The sequence below is a fragment of the Otolemur garnettii genome, unplaced genomic scaffold (assembly GCF_000181295.1).
Source record: "Otolemur garnettii isolate 467f Iridium unplaced genomic scaffold, OtoGar3 scaffold00185, whole genome shotgun sequence".
NCBI classification, from domain to species: Eukaryota; Metazoa; Chordata; class Mammalia; order Primates; family Galagidae; genus Otolemur; species Otolemur garnettii.
Window position 1 is genome coordinate 1,927,705 of NW_003852580.1, and position 9,736 is coordinate 1,937,440.

A 9,736-nucleotide genomic window follows, 5' to 3' on the forward strand; every position below is an offset into this window, starting at 1 on the left:
GCCGCCGACAAGAGCAGCAACCCTCGGGGCTCAACACACAGCACGTGGCGGACAGGCGCGGGGAGCACAATGCGCAGGCGCAGACCCGGAACCCCGCCCCTCAGGAACGAGCGCTCTCGGCGCCTGCGCTGTAGCTAGGGGTCGGCAGGCGCGCGCCGCGGGGGCGGGGCCGCACGGAGGCCGGAAAGAAGCGAAGGTGAAGGCGGGGCGAGCGAGGGAAGCCCGCCGGCTACGGGACGACCGTCGCGGCCTGATGACGTCGCACAATGGCCGGCCCCCGCGGGTAGTGGAGCCCGTTTGTTCCGCTCGCGTCGCGCCTGGAGCCAGAGCCCGTGAGAAGCGGAAGGGCCGAAGGACGTCTTCTCCGCGCTGCCCCAACCCCAGCGGAGCCGTGGCCTCCTCTCCGCCCTTGCGCTGAGGTAAGCGGGGCTGGGCCGGCAGTGGGAGGCCGGGCGGGCGGCGGCGGGTGGAGAAGGCCGCCTCGGCGGCGGCGGGAGCGAGGCCCGGGAGCCCGGCGCGCCTCTGGCCGTGCGCAGCCGCGGGCCGAAGCGTGGCTCCCGGGCCCGGGCTGAGAGACGCCTAGAGAGGCACGGCCCCGCGGGCTCTGGAGCGCCCTAGGCGAGCTCCTCGCGCCGGCGGCGGAGTTTATTTTCCTGAAGCTGTCATTTCTCTTCCGGGCCACTCGTGTGGCACATGTTCGCCGCCTGCAAAGGGGGGGTGAGAGGCTCTCAGGTTCGCCTCCGGAGTAGAACAGCCCCGACTGTTGACGAGTTCTTCGAGGAACTTTGAGCTCTTTGGAGCCTCCTAGGAGTTACTCCCACGGCTTCAAAGTGTGCACAGGTTGGTCGTACTGACATGCGCCAGTCTCTTAGGAGAGTGTAACTTCCTTGCACTCTTTGATTGGAAGCTCATAGGGTTCCGGGTACTTGATGTAAGCTAACTACAGCTGTTATGCAGGAAGAACCTGAGACTTGAAGACTTAAAATAATTGCTCCTGGTAAAAATTAAGTTTTCCTGAATAGTGGGTTGCTAGGCAAAATGGTTGATTGCTTTAAATGAGCTTTGTTTAGCAAACTTATTCGCAAGAGTAGGTTGTTTTCGGCTCCGCGCCTGTAGCTCAGCGACTGGGGCGCCGGCCACACCAGGGCTGGTGAGTTCGAACCCGGCCCGGGGCCTGCCAAACAATAATGACAACTGCAACAACAGCAGCATAAAAATAGCCGGGTATTGTGGCGAGTGCCTGTAGTCCCAGGTATTTGGGAGGCTGAGGCAAGAGAAGCTCTTAAGCCCAAGAGTTTGAGGTTGCTGTGAGCTGTGAGCTATGGCACTCTACTGAGGGCGACATAGTGAGACTCTGTCTCAAAAAAAAAAAAAAAAAAAAAAAAGTGTAGGTTGTCTTTTAGAGTATTTGGGGTGAAAAGAAGAGGTTGTTTGGCATCTGAAGTACTGTTTGGAGTGTAGCAAGGCTCTCATCATTTCTCCTTTGAGACTTGCCTCTACCCTGTCGTCTGTGGAGTGGTCTTTTCCCAATGCAGTGGTTGGGATTCTCAGGCTGATCCTGGACAGAGACTGATTCCCACTTCCTAGCCCTGGTTGTTTTACAATTTGAGCACAGTGTGGAGACCAGCTTGCTCTGGAATCAGTCAAATGTGTTCCAAAGCCAAGAACTCCTCTCCTGTTTTAGGTAGGAAATGCTCAAATAATGTAAGAAAGCTTTGTGGAATCCCTCCAGAAAGCTAACAGGTAAGCTGTGGCCTTGCTTATTTTAAAACAAAGTTTTGTATTTTATTACAGTTACAGATCACCTGAAGGTGAGTACTTTCTTACTGAGGAGATTTTATTTATTGCATTGTCAAGTTTAGTCAGTTTGGGGGCCAGAGTTTCTTAAGTCCATGAAGTTGCAAATTAGAGTTTTAACCAGACATCAAAACTTAGACATTCAAATAGGGACTGGTCGGTTAAAAGTAATTGTCTTAAAATTTTATGCTTGTGTTTCAATGGAGTTCCTTTGCCAAAACCTCTTTAGAACTCTTGTTTGGATAATACGAGAAAATTAGTCTCATTCAATAGTTGCACCTCACATTTGACCAAAAGGTACCTTACCTGGCTTGATAACTCACCTCACCTACCAGATAAGACACTGAATGACTTGCAGCCGTTTCTCAAATGGCTCCTTGGGAGGAGGAAGATTTGCCACTACTGAGAGCATCAGAAAAGTGTTCTGCAGGCTCTGGAGGTCACGCAAAGAGAAGGTCCCAAAATACTGTGTGCTTTAGCAGTGCCACTAGAATCAGTGTGCAGCCTCCCAGAGTGACTGATGGGCAGGAGATAGCACCTGCTCTGTCTGAATTGTGGGTCATCTTTTACAAATTAAGCACTTCATTTAAATTTCTTTCTGGTATGCAACAGGTTGTTCATCAAGTAACAAGATTGTCATGTATTCAACAAGCACTTATCAAGTATTGTCTGCCAAATGCAGTAGGCAACAGAAACACTGATGAACACTTACTATTTCACTCCCTGGGCAAGTTCACCGTCTTGTGGAACAGAGGATTAAGGATTTAGCCGTGAATCTTGCTGAGAATCCTCAATTACAGGGTGATTCTGTAAGAAGAACAAACTGAGCAAAAATTGTTAACTTGGGAGTTCATTCAAGACTTGGCCAGAGGACCTTCCACCCATCTCAGTGTTTACACTTAATGGGCCACGTGTGTCCTTCTCTAGCACTCGGCATAAAATACATACTCAGATGTCTGCCGCATTGAATTAATTTCAAAACAGGACAGTGACGCCCAAAGAGAAAAGTTAACCTGGCCAGAGCAGGGCCTGGAACTCAAGCTGTCTTCTGATTCCCAGTGATGTTCCTTCTCTTCGGTACCACAAGGTGTGACTCAGGTTGCTTCTAATAACAGGTAGATTCATTGGCATGTTTTTCTCTAAAAGGTGTTCACCTGTGTAGCCTCTGATAGTTTAAAAAAAAAAAAAAATCCCAGAAGGTCCACAGGACTCCTTTCCTCAGGAAACTATTCAGGGCCTCCTGTTGGTGACTGTATGCCCTGGTGGGCTTAGGGAAGCCCACGCTCATGCTTGTTGTGTCAGATTTTTTTTATTTATTTAGAGATAGGGCCTCACTCTGTTGTCCAGGCCAGAGTGCAGTGGTGTGATGACAGCTCACTGCAGCCTTGAATTCCTGGGCTCTAGCTTTCTTCCCACTTCAGCCTCTCAAAGTACTAGTAACTGAGACTACAGGCACATGTCATCATCTCCAGCTAATTTTTAAATTTATTGTACAGACAGGATCTCACTGTGTTACCCAGGCTAGTCTCAAGTTCCTTGACTCAAGGGATCCTCCCACCATGCTAGGATTACAGGTGTGAGCCACTGCACCCAGTCTGTAATTGTTAACATGCCCCCTTTGTGTCTTAGAAATGTTCTAGTTTAGATAATAAATCATATAGTAACTGTGCTACTAAGTGCCTGCCATTTGCTGACACAAGTCTTAGTCCTCCCAAGCACTTAGGTGCTCTATGAGCAGTGAGGGGAAGGTCTCCCAGCAGACTTGGCAAACACATGGTTGCCATATAGTATGATAAGTATGGGTGCATAGTAGGATGATATATAATTACTGAATAAGAATTCTTAATGCTGAGACCATGGGTGGACCTCCAGAGGCTTAGCACTCCCTGAAGTAGAAGATGAGTTGTGCTTGTCCAGACTTTTCTAGGAAGAGAAACCTTGCCCTTCCTCGACTCTCAAGGCATCCTTGATTGCTAGAAGTTAGCACTGACATGGAGAATGACCTGCCATTCTCCCACCACCTTCTGGTGAGTGTTGCAAACTACCTAAACAGGCAGAAAAAGTTGATTTTGTAGCCTTGGAATGTTGAAGTAATTCCCCTAAGTCAAACTGCAGAGAACATGCAGGTCCAGGAAGTACTTAAAAGTGCTTTACGTGCCACAGTCCCATAACTTCTGGGGGTTCCAGTGTCACCATTTCCTGTGGTCTCAGTATAAAGGTGGTATACCTTTTGGGTTTTGTTTTTTTTACTGGATTCATATCTAGTTTAAGTGCCTAATATTTGAACTTTAGACAAGTTAAAAATTGTAAAATAAAAGACTAATGTCACCAGTTGGACCACCAGACGGTCGTCACTGTTTTTTAACTAATAATCTCTATAGGTCAGCTCAGCGGCTAAGGCGCCAGCCACATACACCAGAACTGGCAGGTTCAAATCCAACCTGGGCCTGCCAAAAACAATGACAACTACAACCAAAAAAAAAAAAAAAGCTGGGCATTGTGGCAGACACCTATAGTCCCAACTACTTGGGAGGCTGAGGCAAGAGAATTGCTTAAATCCAAGAGTTTGAGGTTACTGTGAGCTGTGATGCCACGGCACTCTACCCAGGGCGACAGCTTGAGGCTCTGTCTTAAAAATTAATAAGAAAAAAATAATCTCTGTAGGTCATACAGTAACTTGTCCATCTTTATGAAAACCTGTGTATTTGCTTATCAAGGGGCTGAGATAGTATAGATGGACCAGGACAAACTTTAAAAGGGAAAAAAAGGAAGATGGCAAAAATCTATTGGTTAATGGAAGTCCCCAATTTATGCCTGGGACGTGTTTATAAAATCAGTTTGGAGCTTGGGACCCACTATCCTGTAGAACAATGGCTAACAGTGGGGTCAGCTCCCAGTCAGGAACAGATGCCCTCTCTTCCCAGTCTGGGGAGCTGTGCTAGAGTATAAGCATGGAGAGCAGGTTTGCACTGCGGTCACGTGTAGCCTGGGGTTCATCATCTGGCGGGGGGTGGGGGGAAGCGCAACACTTACTTTGAAGGTTGACGTGACAATTCAAAATGTGGGGGACAGTGCCTCTGGCTCACTGGGTAGGGCGCCAGCCCCATATACCAAGGGTGGCAGGTTCAAACCCAGCCCTGGCCAAACTGCAAATAGCCGGGCATTGTGGTGGCACCTGTAGTCCCAGCTACTTGGAAGGCTGAGGCAAGAGAATCGCCTAAGCCCAAGAGCCACGGCACTCTACCAACGGTGACAAAATGAGACTCTTATCTCCAAAAAAAAGGAAAAAACAAACAAACAAAATGATGTGGGGATATAATTAGGTGCCTGACAGTAGCTTGTCAGCAAATGTTGGTGGCTATTGGCTATTGGTTTATTGCAGAAATCTTTTTTTTTCTTTTTTTTTGCAGTTTTGGCCAGGGCCAGGCTTGAACCCCCCGACTCCTGATATATGGGGCCGGCGCCCTACTCCTTGAGCAGGTGCCACCCCTGCAGAAATCATTTTAATAATGTAGTCTTATATTAAGTATTAGGTATTTGTTGAATGAAACAATGAATAAATTACTCCCAAGTGCTTAGGAGATTTGGACTGACCTGACAACAGTGATAGAAATGTGATGATTGTAAATTGAAGATTACATCTGCTCATCTTCATGTTAATTCAACTTAAATTAAAAGGTATCGAGCATGTTCCAGGTGAATTATCAGAGGAATCTCTTCAAGTCATTCTAACAGTCTCAGAAAGTGAATACTGTTGTCCTCATATTTCAGATGAAGAAGCTGAGGTCTGGCAAGTTCACTGAATAGTGAACCCAAGATCCCAGACCCAAGAAGCCGCAGATCTGGGGTTTAGGTTTTCATGCAGAATTCCAGACCATTTGCACCATCCTGGGCGCCATAAAGAAAACTGCACAATGGAAGGCAGCCTCCCTGCTGCTGACTGGCCCACTTCTTGCATTTGTTCAGATAATGGAAGATAGGAACTCTATTTTTTTTTTAATTTCTTTAGGATTTCATTTCAAGTTTACCAAAATACAAAAATCAGTTTGGTAGTGCCTATTATTGGTGATGAAACCAAAGTGCTTGCCAGTTTGTACCTGGCCCCCAGAAAAGGGCTTTTTCCAGGTTCTAAGTGTCTGTGCAAAGCATTGCTCAGTGCAGCATATAGTATGCTGTGAAGCCAACGGTAGTCTTGGGTGAGAGTTATCAATAGTGTGATTTTTAAGCTAGTTTGAGGGGGCATTCAGTTTTGTGTAACAGTTGGTTACAAGGTTGCTATTAGGTTGAGAATCTGAATTTGTCAGGAATACTTAGTAACCAGTTCAGCATGATGACATCCTACTTGGTACCACATACTACTTTTAGGCAGCTGGGAGATGCAAAGTCCCTGCTCTTCTCTGGGGAAATTTTTAAGATCCACAATGTAATAAAAACTGTACAAAGAGAGGTATAGGATGTTGTTAATATCATTCACTATAGGTGGGAGGGATTGCTGGTTTGTCGCTGTCCCCAACTTGCTGCTGTGACACCTCACACGCCTTCATTCTTGCTTAGTGCAGGTAAGTGTAGAGGCCTCAGCAGGGCAGCTGTCCTTGCAGCACCTTAACCTCATTTGTGCCCATGGCTGTGGGAACATTCTGTGTGTCAAGGCCCTGCAGCTGGGAGGGAGCTCAGGACCTTAGGGTAGCCTGCTCAATGTCCCACTTTCCATTTGGGGGCTAACTTTTTAGTAATTCCTTCTAGCACCTTTGGGTAGTAACTGGACAGTATAGTTAGAAGACTAACAAGTAAATTATTTTTCAAAACTATCTACTTTTTTTTTATATTCCCATTTATTATTTATTTATTTATTTTTGGGCACAGAATCTCACTATGTCACCCTTGGTAGAATGCCATGGCATCACAGTTCACAGCAACCTAAAAACTTTTGGGCTTAAGCAAGTCTCTCGCATCAGCCTCCCAAGTAGCTGGGACTACAGGTGCCCACCACAACGCCCAGGTCCCAGGTATTTTTTGTTGCAGTTGTCATCATTGTTTCTGCTGGCCTGGGCCAGGTTCAAACCCACCACCCTCAGTGAATGTTGCTGGCACTGTAACTACTATGCTACAGGTGCCAAGCCAAAAACTATCTAATTTTAATAGACAGAATGAATTGGTTTGTAAATTTATACATGTTTTTATAAAGTGATGCATTTTAAGTAATTTGTTTTAATGTATGTACAATTTTAATTTCTATTAACAGCAAAAAAGAAGTATGTTCAATTGTAGGTTCAGATGCCAACTCTTGATACTATGCATCTTTAAACAGGTCGTCCCTTTAAAAATACACATTTAAAAGATAGGTATTTTGTCTTTAATACATATAATTGCATACATTGTGTGTATATATGTAATGCGGTATACATATGTGTGACTTGCTGCTGCCTCTAAACCTAAAGTTGTCTCAGGATGAATACACTGTCTCTGAGATACCAGACAGCGTGACTGTAACATATGTTATTTGAAATAAAAAGATTGAAACAGCCTGAGAGTGAAGAAGTAAGTGAACACAGAACCATGCCCACTCGTCAGGGCTGTGCTGCCTTGCTAGAGAGTGGGAGTGTGTTCCCTGCACCACTTGGGTCAGGGTCCTGCACACTTGCTCTTACCCCACCTCTGTGATCTACTTTTAAAACAGAGGGAGCAGTGTGCTGTCTTCAGGTTTTGAGATGGGAATACTAGAAAATACTCACTTTATGATTAAATCTGGGTTAGTAGAAATAGAAACGAAATCTTCTACACAGACACTGTCTCTTACATAAGCACGCTATGTGAATGTGTAACATTTCCCATCAGTGTTCTTTTCTACAACAAATGCAGGGTTTGCCCTCTGAGCACTGCTGGCCGCACCAGCAGATGGGCTGCAGCAGGGCCTTGGAGTCTGCATTTGTAGAGGACATGCAAGGCATTCTCACAAGACAGTTGGAGGCTACACTTAGAGGAAGGGGCTCCTAACCTGGAGACTGCTAACACTGGCCTAGGTTTCTGTGTCACTGTCCTTAGGATGACTCCAGAAAAAAATGATCATGCCTGTGGCTTCTATTTTGCTACCTCATTCCATAATGCAGACTATCTTGCATTTCAAAAGTAAATACTCTTTTTTTTTTTTTTGAGACAGAATCTCACTCTGTTGCTCTGGGTAGAGTGCCCTGGTGTAATAGCTCATAACAACCTCAAACTCTTTGGCTCAAACAATCCCCTTGCCGCAGCCTCCCAAGTAGCTGAGACTACAGGCACCCACAACCCCTGGCTAGTTTTTCCCTTTTTAATAGAGATGGGGTCTTGCTCTTGCTCAGGCTGGCCTTGAACTCCTAAGCTCAGGAGATCCACCTGAGTGGATCAGTGATCCAGAGTCTGGGCTTATAGGCATAAGCCACCATGCCAGAAGTAAATATTTCTAAAAATCAAACAGACATCATTTACAACCCATTTTTTTTTTTTTTTTTGAGACAGAGCCTCAAAGCTGTCACCCTGGGTAGAGTGCCATGGCATCACAGCTCACAGCAACATCCAGCTCCTGGGCTCAAGCTATTCTGCCTCCACCTCCCAAGTAGCTGGGGCTACAGGTGCCTGCCACAACACCTGGCTGTTTTTTGGTTGCAGCCATCATTGTTGTTGGCGGGTTTGGGCTGGATTCGAACTCGCCAGCTCAGGGGTATGTGGCTGGCGCCTTAGCCTCTTGAGCCACAGGTGCCAAGCCTCCAACCCATATCTTATTGTTCACTTTCTCTTAACTTGTGTGGGCTTGTTTGGGCTGCTGCCCTTGAGAGGGGAAGAGGTACTCCAGACCACATCTCTTTCTGCCAGATTTCCAAAAGCAAGGAGGCATTTAGCACCCAGCTCAGCTAAGCAGCATCCAGCCTTGTGCAGTGGAGTTAGGGCCTGCCTTTCCCTGCAGGCCATGTGTGCAGAGTGGAAGTCTTGCTTCTCCTTTCAGCCAGGAAGACCAGGACAGGCTGACTTGCCATTTTGCTAAATGCCGTGAATCTCTGTTCTCTCTTTTGCAGAACTGTGGGTACCGATGGATGTGGCCGAGAGCCCTGAACGAGATCCTCACTCTCCAGAGGATGAAGAGCAGCCACAGGGGCTCTCGGACGATGACATTCTGAGGGATAGTGGGTCTGATCAGGACTTGGACAGAGCTGGGGGGCGGGCTTCTGATTTGGAGGATGAGGAAAATGCAGCCAGGGGGCCAAACCAGGAGGATGAGGGGAATCACTCTGATGAGGAAGACCGCATGAGCGAGCCCAAGTCCCAGGATCAGGACTCCGAGGCCAATGAGCTGAGCAGAGGCCCGACCAGCTCCCTATGTGAGGATGAGGGGGAAGAAGATCGGACAAGTGACCTCAGGGATGAGGCCTCCTCAGTCACTAGGGAGCTGGATGAGCACGAGTTAGACTACGACGAGGAAGTCCCTGAGGAGCCAGCTCCCGCTGCCCAGGAGGATGAGGCTGAGAAGGCTGGGGCTGAGGATGATGAGGACAAGGGTGAAGGTGCTCCCAGGGAGGAGGGAACCGCTGGTACCCAAAGTGTGGGAGAAAAGGAACCCCTGGAGGCTGCCAAGGAGAAAAAGAAAGAGGATGACGATGGAGAAATTGATGATGGGGAGATAGATGTGAGTATGGCCTAGCCAGACACTGGCCGGTTCCGGGTGGGGGAGGACTCTTCATGGGCTTGACTTGGTGCTTGACAAGGCGGCGGGACAGGAGAGCAGGGAAGCAGAAGGCTTTGGTGACCGCTGCCGTAGTAACCAGGAGGGGTGAGCTGGAAGGCAAGAGTGAGGACCAGGCTGCGGAGAGCTTACTCTGGCCAGCAGCAGCCAACTTCTGAGGATAGGGATGAGCTGGAAGGCAAGAGTGAGGACCAGGCTGCGGAGAGCTCACCCTGGCCAGCAGCAGCC

The 9,736-nt window shown here is 47.6% G+C and overlaps 1 protein-coding gene across 6 annotated transcripts in view; it reads left to right on the forward strand.

Annotated features, from left to right (window-relative positions):
- Positions 1 to 214: 214 nt before the first annotated feature.
- Positions 215 to 9,736, forward strand: part of ZC3H18 (zinc finger CCCH-type containing 18) — a 67,988-nt gene continuing 58,466 nt past the window's right edge. For 2 of the 6 annotated variants that reach the window (XM_003800798.2, XM_023507493.1), the window contains exons 1-2: positions 215 to 419; positions 8,844 to 9,451. In XM_003800798.2, the coding sequence (XP_003800846.1) occupies positions 8,858 to 9,451 (594 nt within the window). In that variant the 5' untranslated portion in view covers positions 215 to 419; positions 8,844 to 8,857. Of the gene's footprint in view, positions 420 to 725; positions 841 to 1,577; positions 1,744 to 2,409; positions 2,913 to 8,843; positions 9,452 to 9,736 lie in introns of those variants that run through there. The other 4 variants (XM_023507490.1, XM_023507489.1, XM_023507491.1 and 1 more) reach the window with 4 other exon arrangements.